The sequence below is a fragment of the Mauremys mutica genome, chromosome 1, assembly GCF_020497125.1.
Source record: "Mauremys mutica isolate MM-2020 ecotype Southern chromosome 1, ASM2049712v1, whole genome shotgun sequence".
In the NCBI taxonomy this organism is placed as follows: Eukaryota; Metazoa; Chordata; order Testudines; family Geoemydidae; genus Mauremys; species Mauremys mutica.
The window spans coordinates 258,096,792-258,116,044 of NC_059072.1; the positions used below are offsets into that span (position 1 = coordinate 258,096,792).

The window sequence follows — 19,253 nt, forward strand, 5'->3', positions numbered from 1 at the left end:
CCTAATGTGCAGTACAGTCTAGCTTAAATGCCCCTAGAGAGGAGCTTCAGATTTCCATTAGTAGACTGTTTTACAATCTAACAGGTTTCATTGTCAGAAAGCTTTACCTGATATTAAGTCTACATTTTCATTCTTTCATCATCTTTTCCAAACTATACACCTTTATACCACTATAAAAATCCTCTCTATCTTTGCTGTTTATGTCCATATTCTTGGTGTTATGGGAATCTGAGTTCAAATACATGTAAATTATTAACACTTGGTCAATATCATATCTCCCCAAAAAGGCCGACCTGTACCTCATCGTGGTCAAGAGGTGTAATATCTGAAGGAGGGGATTGCTCATGGGAGCTATGCCATCAGCGATGAAGGCTGGTCTGAAATATTGCCTTGGGGATTATGCGAAGTGGACAGATCCAATGTGAACCCTGAAAATGATGGCTAGCGCAGGTGGCAAAGATGCAGAGCAGAAGCTGTGCCTAGCTACCTGAGATGAAGGAAGTCGCCAAGAAAGACTCAATGGCTTGGGTCACACAGGACAAAACCTGTACTGGTAGACCAGGAAAAGGTTCACAATACTGCGCTTCCATTTCATCCCAGTGGGATAAGTTATTCTTTGGGACAATCATTCACTCTTGCATCTATCAACATGAATAATTTAGCACTAAGCACCAGGCTTAAAGCCCCAGCCCTACTCTCAGCTGCTGGTGCTGTCTTCCCCTGATGTAAACGTGATTGGGGACATGCGTCCTCTGATGTCAGCAGGCGTGTCTGCAGTATATCATGACAATGTATTCAATCGTAGATAGGATCTCCACCAATCCACCAAAATTGCAACCTGGAATGTGGCAACTATTTACAGGCATGGTCATCAGCTCGCTGCCTCTCACAAAATGGACCATCTTGGCATATCAATTGCCGGCCTAATGGAAGCAAGGTGCCACGAGATGGAAGATTATTTATTTCTGTATTCCAGCGGTCCCAACCGGGTAGCATTACTACTGTGAGGCAAGGCCATGTCCGCCTTCATAACTTGGGATATCCGTATCTTCTTGACTACTTATTGCACGTCTGAAACATAGACAAAGTCACCTTGCTGTAATAGTAGTCTATGTGCCAAGATAGGAATCAGCTGATTTAGTAAAAAAGTATTTCTACTATCAATTGGAATCATTAGTGTGCACTGTTCCTCCACATGATAATGGCCAATGACCTGTTCAAGCCCAATCAGCAAAAAGCCAGTAATTGCATTCAGATTGCAGCCGCATAGGGATGGACCAAAAGGCAAATGACTGCTGCGGTCGACTGTTCAGCTAAGTGTTGAAGAAGAAGATCACATCTAGCGCTTATCCTATTAAATCAGTCCCTCTAGCCCCATAATTGTTTTTGTTGCTTTTCCATGAATTTCATTAATTTTATCCACCTCTGCTCAATTTATAAATATTAAAGCTGTGTGAACTTTTCATAATGAAACCTAAACACAAAAGCTGGTCTTGGGTTTCCTTACTAACATGAAACCCAGCCCTCATTTGATTTAAAGGGTTCACAGAAGTTCATACAAGTTTTGATGACTCTGGGTACTGTTTCAAATCAGAGAGTAAAGCAAGCAGCCACTGCCACAGTTGTTGTAGAGACTTTTGGGTGCCACAATTGTTCAGGTGATTCCCAAACAGTTCAGTGCATTCTGGGGTACATCATGTCTCAAAATTAGGGAAACAGCCATTGTTACAGCAGCAGGACTCAGTGGATTAATGGGCAGGATCTATATAGGTGTCCCCCTCCAACTCCAGTGATGGGAGATGGGGAAACAGATTATCCCTGTGAAGAGCATGAGTGTAGACAAGAACAGCCAACCACCACCTCACTTCAGAAAAGTGTGTTTGTGTGTGGTGGGCATTTGCAAACCACGGGCCAGCTCCCTGAGATAGAAGCAAAATGGAGAGAGAATACTTGACTTGTTGAGGGTAAAAGTGTCCTTGGGAAGAGGAACGGTGTCTCCTGAATTATTCACGTCAGGTGAAAAAAATATACAAAACTCAGCAGTTTTGCTCTGAGTTTTTCTGGTTCATTAAAAAAAATATAGTTTGATGGATTCCAGGGCACACACTTTGGGGAAAAAAAAAAAAAGAAGATTTCTACTAACTCCTCAGCTGAATCTGGTGCATTTAGTGAGCCTTTAATATATAAATTTTCAGCACAACATGGGCTCTGGTAACATTCAATTTTGCATTGAAAAAAATAAACAAATACTGTGAAAATCCCTTCATACCATGTAATTAACTAGTTAATGGTTATATTAGGACACAGCATATGTGTGTGCATGTATGATTACCCCGCTTAATTTAAAAGCATGCACACTGCAGTGAGCTCTGCATGGGTGCCCTGTGTGCTAAATGTGGCAGGGTCAGGGCTCTGGACTGTCACACAAGGGCAGAGATATTCTGTTATGGCCTATTAACCAGGCCCACTCAAATGAACTCTTTAGAGCCATTAAGGGTATGGCTACACAGCAAAAAACAAAACAAAACACTGCAGCAAGCCTCAGAGCCCAGGTCAATGGATTTGGGCTCACAGGGCTCACGCTGCAGGGCTAAAAATAGCAGTGCAGCTGTTGAGGCTTGAGATGGATCCCGGACTCTGAGACCCACTCACACAAGACACAACAGGATGTTTTTACTCTTTGGTATGGCAGATATTCTCTGTTATATATACTACAAAAGTAATGCTATGTCATATTTAAACCCATACAAATGAGGAGATTTTGCACTAAGTCACGCATGTACACCTTTTATTAGTGTTAATAAAAGAGTACTAAAGTTGGAAAGATAGCCTTTGGTTTTTCACAGTATAAAGTAGTTCAAGAACAAATGAAATTCAAGTGTCACCATACATTAAAATGACATATTAGTGACAATAAAAGAAGATTTACTACCTGAACACAATAATAAAATAACACAATCAATAATCAGCCCTCTCCAAGTGAGAAGGGGAGATGTTTACAATGTCACTACTTCAATAGACTCAGATAAGTCTCCTGTAACACATTCTAAAATTGTATCACTGCCAGAGTGCACAACAAGCATCATGAACCTGCATGTTTCCATAGATCATTGTGAAGACATTCTACTCCCCCTCCTGAGATACAGTGATTCAGGTATGAGTGGGTGGAAGAAGCAAAGTATTTGCCTGGATTTGCTGACAATACATACTCCTGGGTAATGGGCTGGCTCAGGGAGAGGCATCATCCCTTTTTTTACCTCTTGGCCACCTCATGGGTGGGTGAAGTATTGAGACTAGGAGGAGTCAGGATGCCCCTAGTCCAGGGGTAGTCTATTTTTTGTCAAGGTCCACATTTCTCGGTCAAGGTATAGTCAAGGCCCAGATGCCACAGAAATAAAAAATACAAAAAATAAAAAAAACAAAACAACAATCATGAGAAAATAAAATGATTTGGGGGTCTGTTCAAAAGTATCTGGCAGTCTGGATTTGGACCACGATTCGCCTGTTGACTACCCCTGCCCATGCCCTTCCTCTGAGGTCTAATGGGTCTGTTTGCAGGCTATGAGGGCTACTTGCTTCTACAGATTTATACAGCTCCTCTTAAGGGGCAGGATACCATACTGGTGCCTATTTTGAACCTATCACATGCTCCTCCCTGCCTTGTGGTTTTTAGTATGTTGCTGCTGTTCACTTTCAGTGGCTGCTGGACTTTCTGTTCTGCTCTGGATTCAGCTTTTTCAGGGGCCAGTATGGATTTGTTTTTTCTCACTGAGAGAACTGTGTATGGTCATACATTCGGTATAAATGTTAAATAGTCTGAGGGGTCTGACCTTTAGGTTGTACTGCAAAGCATATCTGCTATTCTGCCTGGCTTTTGGTGAGAAGGAAGCTGTGAGAAGATGGGCAGTGGTGAAGATGTTAATTTTTAAATCACAAGCATCACTGTTTAGGGAACTGAATGTATATTAAAACAATTGCATTTCTAAATGCCGTGAAAAGCACTTACAAGAGTGCCTAGCTCTAGCTGTTTCTGTTTATAAATCAAAATACATAATCTGATGCGCTCAAACAATAGCAAATATATATAGTCACTAGCATTGAATGAAAGGTTCAGGAAAGAGTGGGAGGAGAGAATTCAAATCTGTCCAACACACCACACTGAAATGTGCTAAAGGAAGGCCAAACCTGACAGGGTGGAGTTGGCTAATACAAAAAGCAGTGATGTTCCATTGGCCAAGATCCTGCTTTAGAGCATTGCCCCTGTGACAATGCCTAGTTACCCAAAGACAGATTTCACACAAAATGGAGGGTTCCCCCTGTGTATGTTGCATTGGAGCTATAAAAGTCACAACAGCAAGGACTCTGTTACAACCACTCCCAACCAACAGTTCAGGGGACTGCTCAGGTCCTTAAGCCATCCTTATTTGCCAGAAATGTCCCCCTTTTTGCATTTGGATTCAAGAACAATTTAGAACAGCCCTCAGAATGCTCTCAGTTGCACCAGGGACTGGACAAGTGCCAACAGAGCCCCAGTACTAGGCAGCACAAAAGTGGTTTAAAGCCACCAGTGTCTGTTTGCGCATATAGAATCATAGAAGCTCAGGACTGGAAGAGAGGTCATCTAGTCCAGTCCCCTGCACTCAAGGCAGGATTACATAATAGCTAGACCATTTCTGACAGGTATTTGTCTAACCTGTTCTTAAAAACCTCTAATGATGGAGATTCCACAATCTCCCTAGGCAATTTGTTCCAGTGCTTAACCACCCTGACAGTTAGGATGTTTTTCCTAATGTCCAACCTCAACCTTTCACGCTGCAATTTAAGCCCATTGCTTCTTGTCCTGTCCTCAAAGGTTAACAAGAACAATTTCTCTCCCTCCTCCTTGTAACAATATTATATGTACTTGAAAACTGTTATCATATCCCCCCTCCATATTCTCTTCTCTAGGCTAAACAAACCCAATTTTTTTCAATATTTCCTCATAGGTCCTGTTTTCTAAACGTTTAATCATTTTTGTTGCTCTTCTCTGGACTTTCTCCAATTTGTGTGCATCTTTTCTGAAATGTGGTGCTCAGAACTGGACACAATATTCCAGTTGAGGCCTTATCAGTGTGGAGTAGAGCAGAAGAATTTCTTCTTGTATCTTGCTTACAACACTCTTTTTAATACATGCCAGAATGATGTTTGCTTTTTTTGCAACAGTGACACAGTTGACTCATATTTAGCTTGTGATCCTCTATGACCCCCAGATTCCTTTCTGCAGTACTCCTTCCTAGGTAGTCATTTACCATTTTGTAAGTGTGCAACTGATTATTCCTTCTTAAGTGTAGTACTTTGCATTTTTCCTTTTTGAATTCATCCTATTAACTTCAGACCCTTTCTCCAGTTTGTCAGATCATTTTGAATTTTAATCCTACCCTCCAAAGCACTTGGAAATTCTGCCAGCTTGGTATCATTCACAAACTTTATATATGTGTACTCTCTACCATTATCTAAATCATTGATAAAGATAATGAATAGAACCAGACCCAGAACTGATCCCTGAGGAACCCCACTTGATATGCCCTTCCAGTTTGACTGTGAACCACTGATAAGTACTCCCTGGGAACAGTTTTCCAACTAGTTATGCACCCACTGTATCTGTATTTCCCTAGTTTATTTATGAGAAGGTCATGTAAGACAATATCAAAAGCCTTACTAAAGTCAAGATATGCCATATCTACTGCTTCCCCCCAACCACAAAGCTTGTCAAAGAAAGCTATTAGCTATTTGTTCTTGACAAATCCATGCTGACGGTTACTTATTGTCTTACTATCTTCAAGTTGTTTGCAAATTGATTGCTTGATTATTTGCTTCATTATCTTTCCAGGTACTGAAGTTAAGGTGACTGGTCTGTAATTCCCCAGGTTATCCTTATTCCCCATTTTATAGATTGGTACTATATTTTTCCTCTTGCAGTCCCCTGGAATCTCTCCCATCTTCTATGAGTTTTTGAAGATAATCACTAATGGCTCAGATACGTTCTCAACTCCTTGAGTATTCTAGAATGTATTTCATCAGGCCCTGATGACTTGAAGACATCTAACTTGTCTAAGTAATTTTTAACTTGTTCTGTCCTTATTTTAGCCTCAGATCCGATCTCATTTTCACTGGAATTCACTATGTTAGATGTCCATCACTAGTAAAATTTGGTGAAAACTGAAACAAAAAAGTGATTAATGGGCCTTGGTCTTCCTCTTACTTCTAATGTATTCATAGAATGTTTTCTTGTGACCCTTTATGTCTCTGGCTAATTTAATCTTGTTTTGTACCTTTGCCTTTGTAATTTTGTCCCTATTTGCTTGTGTTGCTTGTTTGTATTCATCCTTTGTAATTTGATCTCGTTTCCACTTTTTGTAGGACTCTTTTTATTGTTTCAGATAATTGAAGATCTCCTGGTTAAACCAGGGTGGTCTCTTGCCATACTTTCTATCTTTCCTATGCAGTGGGATAGTTAGGTTTTGTGTCCTTAATAATGTCTCTTTGAAACCTTTCCAACTGTCTCGAACAGTTTTCCCCCTAAGACTTGCTTCCTATGGGATCTTACCTACCAACTCCTTGAGTTTATAAAGTCTGCCTTCTTGAAATCCATTTTCTTTATTGTGCTGTTTTCCTTCCTATCATTCCTTATAATCATGAACTCTATCATTTAATGATGATTTTCACTCAAGCTGCCTTCCACTTTCAAATTCTCAACCAGTTCCTCCCTATTTGTCTAAATCAAGGATCGGCAACCTTTGGCACATGGTTCACCAGGGTAAGCCCCCTGACGGGCCAGGCTGGTTTGTTTACCTGCTATGTCTGCAGGTTCGGCCGACTGCAGCTCCCACTAGTTACGGTTAGTCACTCTAGGCCAACGGGGGTTGTGGGAAGCGGCGCGGGCTGAGGGATGTGTTGGCTGCTGCTTCCCGCAGCCCCCGTTGGCCTGGAGCAGCAAACCGCAGCCAGTGGGAGCTGCAATTGGCTGAACCTGTGGACACTGCAGGTAAACAGACCGGCCCTGCCAGGAGGCTTACCCTGGTGGGCCACGTGCCAAAGGTTGCTGATCCCTGGTCTAAATCAAATCTAGTACAGCCTCTCCCTTATTGCTTTCTCCGCCTTCTGAATTAAAAAAAATTGTTTCCAATGCATTCCAAGAACTTGTTGGATAACCTGTGCCCTGTTGTATTATTTTCCCAACAGGTATCTGGGTAGTTGAAGTCCTCCATGACCATCAAACACTCCTGTGCTTGGGGTGATTTTTTTAGATGTTTAAAAAAAAGCCTCATTAACCTCTTATTTCTGGGTAGGTGGTCTGTAGTAGACCTCTACCATGACATCACCTGTGTTTTTTACGCCTTTTATCCTTACCCAGAGACTTTTAACAAATCTGCTTACTATTTCCATCTCAACCATGGTCCAAGGGTACACATCTTGATATACAAGGCAACACTTCCTCCCTTTTTTCCCCTGCCTATCCTTCCCGAGCAAGCAACACTCTTCTATACTAATATTCCAGTCATGTGAACTATCCCACCCAGCCTCTGTGATGCCAACTATGTCATAGTTGTAATCACTCACTAGGATTTCTAGTTCTTCCTGCTTATTCCCCATATTTGCATTAGTTTACAAACGTCTACAATACTGATTTGTTATCCCCTCTTGTCTCTCCTTTGTCCCTGCAATGCCCATGCTCCCCCTATATTCTGACCCTTCTCCCAGGTCTCCATGTTTTTGACTTACACATGTGCGCCTACACATTCCAGACATGTAGAGCATACAACACAGCTCAGGATCTGGGCAATTATGCTGTCAAGAGGTTACATCACATCACCAGCTCAGTGGATCCAGAAGCAGACAGAGCCAATGTTTTAATATCAATGTTTCATAAAGCCAAGTCACTGTACATAAACTCTGTCACATCACAACAATCACCACCATCACTTTGGGCTCAGGGTTCATCAAGCACTATGGCTAAAACCCATCCTCTTAAGAATCACCAATTCCTAATAACCATTTAATTGCCCCCAGCCAGAGCCACATCTCTGAAGGAAACTTATTTATTTCAGAGCTTTGTTTAAATACAGGGAAAACATTTTTCAAAGCATCACTAAACACCTGGGTACAATTCCATGGCTGTAGTATGCGGGAAGTCAGACTACATAATCAAAATGGTCCCTTCTGGCCTTAAAATCTATGACTCTGTAAACACCTTTATCCTACAGTGACATCCTAAGGCCTCCAAAACACTATTGGCTTTCATTAAGGATATAAAATATATTCCATAATGTTTTATATTATATAATACACATTTACTCTATTGCATGTTAATTGCAAAGGTCAGAGTATATACTAGATACAAATAACTACTGTTATTTGAAATTAAGTCTAAAATAATGCCCCAAGACACAAGGTAGTTGCTACTCTGAAACTTTTAGCCACACAAAGGAATAAACTATGAGACTACTGCTAAATGCGTGTGGTACCTTCTTTGTCATCATGATGTATGATTGCATCCTGTATCATATCAGCGAGGTTGAAATGAACTCGGTGATCCTTTCCATGTTTCAATTTTTTCACATGTCCTTCCTGTTTCTGAAAAGCTTTTTCTCTTTCATAATATGCCTTTATTTGATCACAGCGCATACGCTTCACCAACCGCTGACGCTGGCCTAAAGGGAGGGACTCCAGCAAGCACTGGTCAATTTCCATGTCATGTGTTCGAAAAACATTACATAGCTGGAAACAGCCTACAAGAAATGAAAGATAAACGAATTAAGGTTAGATAACACTGAGTTTTCAATGTTTAATGAAATTCCCACCAAACTTCTAGGGGGTTCTATTTAACTCTTTAGAAGCAAGCTTTACCTAATTGACTAATGCTATTTGGGAAGCATCTGTTTTGCTATCATCTCCTTTATGGAAACACATAATTAATTCCATGTTAAAAGTATTTTCACTTTTAATGCATGCTTTAAAATGCATAAACACAAAAATTAAAAGAAAGAGGTCTGAGAGTTCAAATATGTGAGACGGATGAGACATAAATAATTCACTGTAATATGAGTGGTTACCATTTGCCTACAAACAAGACGGTGAAATGCCAATCTGATGTTTGTGCCTCCATCTTTGCATTTTCATTTTGCTTTGGGTTAGCAAATTCCTGTTACTCAGTGAGAAGAAAAAACAAAATATCACAACTATATATAATGATTTCATTAGCATGATATGGGTACTCAGGCAAATGTCTAGCTATTAAAACCAGAAAAATCATTACAGATTCATAACTATGTGAACGAGGTTTTTTGCATTGTATTTAGCTCTCCAAGTGGAATCTTCTGATAAAGTTAGATATCAGGAACTGAAAAGAAACAAACTGAAAATGTACCTATGTTTCAGTCAATCATTCTCTATGCACCCTGAAGTAGGATTCCTTCCCCCGCCCCCCCGTGTTAAATTTGCCATTTTTAGCAGATGGTAAAGATGGGAGGGATGGTAAAGTAACCCATGCTTGCCCAGTGCAGCTTTCTGTCCCACTCTAGTGGCCAGCCCTCATAGAAGTTTGTATGTCTGCTAGTGCCTTTGGATTAACAGGGCTTGTTTAGCTCTGGCAGCAAAGGCTTGCAGTTTTAAGTCAGAGATCCCCATACTTTTTACCTTGTGCCCCCTGTCTGTGCCTTACTCCTGTCTGTGCCTCCTCTCCCCCAGGGCTAGGAGCAGGGCTGTGGCTCCAGGAGGGGGAGGATGTGGACATGGGCAAGGGGCCCAAGGCTGGGGCCAGAGCCTGGGCCAGAGCTGGGAGCAGAGCTGGGTGGCACTCCCTCCCCACACCCTGTGAGGGCTGGCCCAGGCCCCAGCCGCACCCTCCTGAATGTTCCTCTGGGACCCCATTGTGGGGCATGCCCCACAGTTTGGAGACCTCTGTTTTAAGTCCAGAGTTCAGTCCCTACTGCTGACAACCAGCCCACATACATACCATTGCAGTAGCATCAAGCATAAAAAAGTACTTTTTAGCACTCTTATTGATAAGTGTTTTCTCTCTCATGTTAGCAGTTATTTCAGCTAAAATGGAATGGTATAACAGTGCTTGGCATTTGAGCTGCCAAATATCAGAAAGCACAAAGAATAAAATATAGCTGTACAACGAGACAGTTGGGAGTGAACACCAGTTGGCTAACTGAAATCTCCATGAACATTTGAAATATTTCTTTAATGTTTAGGACAGAAGGAAACTGGAAACAAAGTGGGACACAGGCATCAACATTTTCAAAAGCATTACTACTCTTGTTTGCCTCAGTTTTTCACTTGCCTAACTTCAGACTCTTTGTGCTAAAACTTCAAGTTGCCCTGCAATAGCAGAGAAATAAAGGTACAGGAGGAAAAAGAACCAGTGCTGAAAATCATGCTCCAATGCTAGACAAATGAGACAAAGAATTATTATCCCTCCACCACAGACACTGAACATGGGAACTATTCCAGTTGGTTGATATCCCAGAGATTTTTATTAGCTCTGACTGATTATAAGTTTAAGATTTTCTTGTTGTGTTCTTCATGTAAAGAATCTATCTAATTTGGACCAGATGGTTGCTTCCATGAGGGACAGATCATCACCAAAATGGGACACGTGCAGTGTCATAAACAGACAGTTAAGGGTTAATTCCTCTTTTACCTGTAAAGGGTTAAGAAGTTCACAATACCTAGCTGACACCTGACCAGAAGTACCAATAAGGGAACAAGATACTTTCAAAGTTGGGAGGGGGGAAAAACAGTCCTTTGTCTGTTCTGTGTGTGCTTTTGCCTGATGGAGGAGAGGAACCATCAAGGTAATGAGTAATTAGAGAAGGAATGTACAAAATTACTTTTATTTCTATTTGTGATTTCTTTTTCCAGAATAGAGGGAGAATCAAATTGGGTTTCTGTGTAACTTTAAAGTTTTGCCCAGATGGAAACTCTCTGTGTTTTGAATCTGTTGTCTGGGAGATTATCTTGCATGTTAATCTCACAGAGGTATTCCTTTCACCTTTTTTCTTTAATTAAAATTCTTCTTTTAAGAACCTGATTGATTTTTTCATTGTTTTAAGATCCAAGGGTTTTGGATCAGTGTTCACCAGGAATTGGTGAGGAAATTCTCTCGAGTCTACCCAAGAAAGGGGTGTAAAGACTTGGGGACGGGGGAGGGAGGAATTAGTGTCAAATCTGCCCAGGAAAGGCGGAGGTTAGATACTTGGGAGAGATTTGGGGAAAAGCATAGTTCCAAATGACTCTTCCCTAAATGTTTGTTTAAATCATTTGATGGTGGCAGCGAAATTGTTAACCTAATCTGGTAAATAAACTTAGGGAGTCTTTCATGCAGGTCCCCACATCTGTACCCTAAAGGTCAGAGTGGGGAGGGAACCTTGACATGCAGTATCTTTTCCTATTGAGTTTCAAATCATTTTGCTGAGAGGGGTTCCAGAGGCCTCTGGGGAACTATGGAATATTACCTGTGATTTAGATCTGTGCCCCTCTTTGTTGATTAAATCTAGCAGCAAGATTCCAAGGAAGACTTCAGCTGGTATAAACTATCATAGTTTCATTGCATCACTTGAACTATGACAATTTGCAGCAGCTGAGGATCTAGCAATCTGGGTTCGCAAGTTGCAGAGATAGTCATCTCAGTCCAAGATAAAAGCTATGTTGGTTGGCTCAGGGAAAAACTGGCAGAGTGGTTTGCGTGATGAGTCTTGTTTAACTTTTGGAAAGAAAGTAAGTAAATCTAGAAGTTCTCTTTGATCCCTTACCGTTTTTAGATGGCCAAGTATCCTATCATGGCCTCCTCCACTCCATCTCCATTTAGCAAAGAGACTGATAACTGGGTGGATAATTGCAATGTCCTTGTCATTTCCAGACAAGATTACTCCAGTACAATGGGGTATAAAAGCATGGGCCCTTTTGCAGCCAGCCGTGGCTCTGCAAGAGCGCCCCATATTAATTTCTCCGGTTTGGGGCAGCAATAGGTTCACTTTACCTGCCTGGGGCAAGCAGAAGTCAACACACGCTAACAAAATAGTATTTTGGAATCTTAAGGGAATTTAAGGAAGATTTAAGAAGTCTCTGCTCAGCCTGTGCTAACTGTGATAACCTAGCCAAATTTGAGCAATTTTTCACAAAAGCACATACCTCATACTATAAGCCACTCTCGTCACATTTTGAGTCCCCACACCAAAGCAGGAGGATGCAAAGCAACCAAACACAGGATCTTATAATTGGAAGTGCCAGGAAGATGAGAACTACCATGAGTAACTATATATGAGCTGGGAATCACACCCCATAGCTTGTAGTGTAGAAATACCCCAAGAAGAAGACAAGTGACATATGAAGGGCGGGGAGAGACGAAAACACTCAAATATATACAATTTTCATATATAAATAATTCTGTGTGTGTCTATATAGACACACACACACATACAGAGTTATTTTAACTAGACAAAATAAGTCAACTACTCCCACCTGTCCCTCTACCTACCCATCATGAACTAGCTGATGTAATTTAAGCATCACAGCAGAGAGCGGCTTTCAGAAGGGATTTGAAGCAGGGGAGTATAGTGGCCTTATGGATCAGTTCACATAAATTATGTATTTTGTTGCCTATCAACATAATCAGACAAGAAAATATCTGAAATAAAGATAAGTTACAGTTTGGTGCAGTGGTTTGATAAGGTCATCATGACTGTCACTAGATGACTGTACATTAATAACATGCTGACAATATTGCCTGCTATCAAATCCTTTTAGAAAAGCTTATTAGGTATGATTTATTTACTCAGCTGCACTATGACAAAGTCACAAGAGTGCATGATGGCTTTCAGTGTGTATCCACCATGTAAGTACTATATGTCCCTTATGAACCTATAAGTTTGAAAAAAACACCTGGAAATATGAAGGGTCAACAAAAGGTAAAAATTATATTATTTCTTGCTTGTTAGAAACTAGAATAGGACAAAAGAAATCCACAGTTATTCTAAAGCAATTTCAGTGGTATTCACTATTATAGAACTACTTCACCAGACATGGTACCAAATAAAACCACTATGAAGAGTGTAATTATGACTACAAAATAAGCTGTTGATATAATTGTAGGAATTTGCTCACAAATGCCTGAGTACCAATTTTAAACACAAATTATTGGCATGATCATGTACAAACAAGAAATTCCTCAGTAAATAGGATGGCTCACTTCAAATTGTGCTATAACCTCATTTTGAGGCTAAGGGGAGGAATTCTTAGTCCCAATAGGTGTTGCAGGGCTAGGGCTAGCTCACAAATGACTAACACAGGGTATGGAGGGTGCAGTGAAAAGAGTGAGCAAGCTAGTTAGATTTCTTTATCATATATGGGCCATGCTCTGCATAATTCCATGCTTCGCATAAAATCACTGCCCATACCTCTCTTTGTGAATGACATGCACACATTTTCCCTTCTATGCTTCTGTTCCTCTATGGGGACAAGCTGCAGAAGACACTTTTGCGGCTTGAAATGGTGTGGAGAATCTCCCTATCTAAAGGTCATTGCAGATTTGTCCTCAAACACAACAGAACACAGTTTCCCACTGGTGTTCGGACCTTCTACATCCAGATTTTCACTTCATTTCACAAATGTGCTGTTGTGATCCACAGAAACAAATGCTGTCCTGATCTGGAAAGAATGCTTTTTACTGCACACATAAGATAGCAAAGTTGCCTCCCCATCTCTTCCCTCCCCCGCCCCCCAAATAAAAACCTTTGGAATGAATTTCTGCGTACAGTAACAAGAATCTGAGTTTTGTTGTGACACAAGATAAGAATGCAATACGTTGAAAGCTACAAAAGCAATTGAAAACATTAGTCTTTAACTTGCAAACACTAACATGTTTATCTTTACTATTAAAGTCAGGGGGACTAGTCGCCTAAATGGGAGAAAAGTTAAGCATGTTGGTAAATGCTGGCAGGACTGGAGGCTTAAGATACAAATTGACAATGGTCTGTGTTCATATTGGAAAATGTTACAATATTTTAAGAAAGATTGTCTTTTAAACATACACCGTAAGTCAGAAAAAAAGTATATACAGTCAGTAACATACCAGGAGTGCCTGTTATTTGGAATGAATCTAAACTTAATTTTTCTAAGCAGACTTTGGGAAACGTACACCCAGTGGTAGATTCAAGAAAAAGGGAAAAAATGGTAATTTTAACTTTGAGGACTGAATCATCCTTTGTATAATGTAATATGTACACAGGGAAATGTGTAGATTGTATAAGGATAATACAAGAATTATTAAATAAGGATTTATAGGTGTAATTATTCCTTAAAGACTGTAGACCTTAAGCTTAATACTGTTGTGTTAACCTCCAAGTTCTCCAGTACAGCACAGGTCAGAAAGGTATAATTTACAAAGCCTTGCTTTCACTCTGATTGTTTTTTGTTGTATGCATTGCTTTGTTATCCTCTGTTATAGCTGAACATTTTGAAATTCCCAAATCATAGCCAATCAGCAATAGATGGTTCCTCTTAATAAATCTACCCACTCTGGCAGTGGCTTTGAAATGAGAAGAGAAGTGCAGCTGTTGATTAGACAAGGATGACTTTCTTTTACATTGTTTGCACTGTTGTATGTGTTGGTTCCAGGATATGAGACAGACAATGGAGGTGAGGTAATGTCTTTTAGTGGCCCAACATCAGTAGCTGTAAAGGATTAGTTTCTAAGCTTCTCAGAACTTTTCTTCATGTCTGGGAAGATAACCAGAGTGTCTAAGCTAAATACAAATTGGAACAGATTATTAAGAAGGAGGGGCTCACACATGCTGTAGACCACTTAAAATTAAGTGGGCAGTTAAGGGATAGCTTGTTAAGCATAAGAGGTTCCCGCCCCATTCCTGGGAGTTAGGGGAGCTCCTATTCCACATGATGTCTCCAGAGAATGTCATGAGCCACTGGGACTGTGTGTTGTGTCTATGCAGTGGTTGGGGGGGAATTCCCCCATCTTTCTTGCTCCACATAGTATCTGCTTGGGGTGGAAGTTGGACTAATGGGGCTACATATGAGGCAGAAGGGGTGCCCTGTTCAGCTCTCTCTTCCTGCCCCAGAGTGGGGCATGGATCACTGGGGCTATATGCTAGGTCCCCCTGCTCAGGAAACTCCCAGGTGTCCCAGTACAGTGTGTGCTGCTGATGATTTGGCAGTGCTGCTAGCCCAGCTTCAGAATGCTTTTGTCTAGTTATTATTTTGGCAGGTTGCCACATTTTTTCCTTAGAAATGCAAGCCAGAGAAGAAAAATTGTGATGTTGACAGTTTATATCTTAGCAAAAGCTGGATGGATTTCATTGAACAAAGACAAGACACTTTCGCAGCCTGAGGGCTATCCCTTTGCCAGATTCCCAAGTGTGCTGTTAACAATGGATGTGGAAAAGCTTCGAAAAGAAAAGGTCACAAGAATCTGTATAATGGTAAGAGTTGGGCCACTTAAATATAGGGGCCCTATCACGTTGACCCAAAATACATGGGTCAGAATTTTCAATTTTGGGAACCTAAAATTAAGCACCTAAATCCATATCTCGGCAACTAAATGAAAATGGCCTGATTTTCAGAGGGGTCAAGCCCCTGCAACTCTCACTGACTTCAATGTTCTGTCAACAATAGTTTATCATTCATTTAAAAAAATAACAACTAATCAAACCTAGACTTCTGTATTGCAATAATTTTTGCAGAATATAGTATTACCAATCTATACCCAAAATGTGGTTAGCTAAACAGTTAAGATGGATGTAAGAAAATCCTGGATCAATCAATAAATAACATTGTAAGTACTGGATCAGGTCTGCAACGGGTGTAAATCAGTGTGGCTCCTTCAAGTTCAATGGAACTGTGCTAATTCACAGCAGCTGGCCCCTTGGTAGTTAATATAGGTTGGTGATGATCCTTGTTAGAGAACAGATTCTGATCATAAGATTAATGAACTCACCTTTTCAGCAATGCACGTAATTGCTACACATGGTTACTTCACTGCATACATTTGCTGCAGCAGTGATTTGCTGCTACCAAAAATAAAAGATTAAAAGTTCATTTATCATTGTTGCTGCAGCTGAAGTGAGTTTAGCTGCTGCAGGAGAAATCAGTAATATGTATGCAACAGCCCAGCTGAAGTAATTCCTGTGATTATAGGTGCCCTCTTTATAAATCAAAAATCATCTTCATGTCCTTTCAGTTTGAAAAAAAGTGCTTCTGAGCAACAGAAGCAGCAAGATTAGTGTAAATCCATCTCAAATTGCACTGTTAAAGTCGGTATCAAAATACTTGTATTTAAAAATCTTTTGGTCAATCTAGGGAAAATTACTTACAAGTTCAAGAGCAATTCTGTTACATCTGTTAGGCTTTTGCTGAAGCACACTGCTCTTAACCACTCACCTCACTTCAACAGCTGAAGTATTTTGGTTAGGTCAGCAGCATTGTGTTCAGTTTAGTGAGATGTCTTTATTCCTTTTTCAAAGCAGATGAACAAGGAGTAATAAATATGTGTTATTTACCTCCATGTAAAAAATTCAATTAATGCCATATCTTCGGAGCAATAAATTGCGTCTCAGCAAAGAAGTTGATCTGGCTCTCCTGTCCTTGGTTCTACAGAGCTCTTGTAGATGCAATTACAAAGTTAGGCCCCTTCAATGACTTAATATAAAAAGCTTCCTGATTTTCTGCAGAACATATTTCTCTGCCTTTGCTGAAGAGGAATACTGAGCATCGTCAAACAACCATCCCCTTATAAAACCCTACTCCTGTATGCTTTTCTTCAGAAGCCCTTTGATGTGACTAGACTGGTAAGCAGGAGCTGCAATCAATTTCCAGCTTGATACCAAGGAAAATAGTACTTATCGGACACTATTAATCAACTCTACAGGCTCTTCTAATAGACTCTATTATCTATCTATCAATGATTCAGTGATGCTGCTGCAACATTTTATAACAATTTATTACTTTTAAATCACTAAGTCAACCATTTGGGTTCTACCTTTGTAGGGCTAGAAGGAAATCTGAATAATAAAGAACCCAATATAATGGTGGGCTCTATTCTCTCATTTATGAGTTATGTCACATAACACTCTGTAACATATAGATCTTGTGTGTATTAGGTAAGAATCATTAACTGCCTACTAGCCAATCCAACAAACAGAATGCAATGATATACTCATGCACTGGCCTTAAATGTAATGAAATATGGATTTCAAATATGTGCAAAGGGATTCTCTATGGGAATGTGTGTATACACATGTACATATATATTTTAAAATATATATGCATGTGCAGATATACACACATACAATATGGAAACAGGAGGAGGTCTAAATTCAAATTGTTTGTTTCGTATGGTACATTTCCTAAAAGAGGAAGCGCTATCACAGTGGGCAGTGCTCAGAACTGCATGAATGCATGGGAAACGAATGGGTACAATCTGCTCGTGCTGATGCTGCTTGATCCAGTGACTGAAAAGCTGCTGTCTCCACATGCTCTCTGCTGCTGTTGTCCTTGCACAGTCTCTTAGAAGATGAGACAAGGGCACACTCTGGATTCTCAGAATAAGCATAATCAATCTCAAGCGCTCCGTCCCCTCAAATACAAAAACCGCTGCAAAAGGGAAACAAGCCCCATGGATTGTTTGACGGCACTGGAGTTTCTGATAGAAAGCTATTCCATAATTGCCCAGTGACAGCATGAAGTGGTACTAGACCATTTGTTTCTCACCCTGTACCTAACCTGTGTAACTGGGCTTTGTGTAAGGGACAAAGCTGGATAGAATTCAGCCCCTAGTCCACCAGCAACCTGCAAGATTATAATGTAGTCCCCTCTGCCAGTGCTCTTCCAGACTATAACTTCTGCCCTTCGGGTCCGATATGCAGGGGGTGTTCGGTAACTGGATTGGTGAAATTAGGGATCCTGTAGTATCCCAAACACATCTCCAACAGCCCAAATCTAATTAGTCTATTTAGGACAAGGGCAGAAGCCTCTTAATGTATCGCTACTCTGGCACTGTAAACTCTAATGGACCCAGGAATCACAGCCATGCTAACGTGTCCATACTTCACTACACAGACCTTTTGACTCAGGTCTGCAGCTTGACCTCCATCCACACTGCAAAATGATAGGGCTTGGACCCAAGTCACAGCAGAACTCAGGCTCTAACCTATCCCCCAGGAGGCTCCTAGGACTGGGATCCTGAGGACTTCCTGACCCAAGTCAGAATGATGTGGATGTGGATGGAAGGGAGGCGTGGGCTCAAACTTTAACAGGTGTAGGGTGCAGAATAGACATAGCCCTATACAACAAGCAAAAGCAGCAAGGGCCCTGCAACACAGCCATACCACCTCTGTGCCTGCCCCTCTCCCCCATCAGTGAGATTAAAGTGGTGTAGTGTACTGTATGCAGGTCGATAAATTTCACCCAGAGAAGAGGGAATTTTAGGAGTAATTATCAGCTAAACTACATGAAGAGAGTTTAATGAGCGTTAATCTAATTCCCATTGGACAGGTATCTGAATGACCAAAAAAAACCCACCACCATCCCTTCTTGCTGGATTTATATCTGTATTTACAGTGCTCAGATACCAGTGGTAAGTATGGTATATCAATAGACAATACAGTGACCAGATGTCCTGATATTAGGGGCTTTGCTTATGTAGGCAACCTATTACTGAACCCCACCCCTCCCGATTTTTCACATTTGCTATCTGGTCACCCCAACAGACAACCAGGCAGCAAGAGAAAAACTAATGAAGAAGAAAAACCTAGCTGATCTCAAAAGGAAAAGATGTTTGTGCCTAAAAGAGAGACAGAATTTTTAAAAGAAAAGTACATTCAAAATTAAAAATGAATGCCGTCAGAATGTTCAGGGTATGACGACTTCAAAGTATTTGATCAGAAAATAACGGTCAGGTGAACTACATTAACCGTGCTACCACGCAGTTTTAATTTTTCTTCTCACTTTTTTCAAAATGTTGGTTTTAAAAAAAATGGTTAGAAAAAAGAAAGTGAGCTGACATCTTTGAGGTAAGTTTTCACCTTTTACAGCTTTCTTCAGTTACTCTTGAGCAAGTGCACCATGTCACAAGAGTAAACTGGATTCTAGGAGGTAACTAGTGGACATTACATGCATAATTTGTTAGATTAGCACATTAACGCTGTGACTTTCAAAGCCTCTGCTGAAATGTGGTTTTGGAAGCTCTGGCTGGATTT

At 40.6% G+C, this 19,253-nt stretch overlaps 1 protein-coding gene across 1 annotated transcript in view; it reads right to left on the reverse strand.

Moving 5' to 3' along the window:
* The window catches only part of MYO16 (myosin XVI), a 459,803-nt gene that overhangs the window by 418,894 nt on the left and 21,656 nt on the right, over positions 1–19,253 (reverse strand). The window contains exon 3 of the mRNA XM_045008050.1: positions 8,505–8,768. Within this exon, the coding sequence (XP_044863985.1) occupies positions 8,505–8,768 (264 nt within the window). The remainder of the gene's footprint in view (positions 1–8,504; positions 8,769–19,253) is intronic.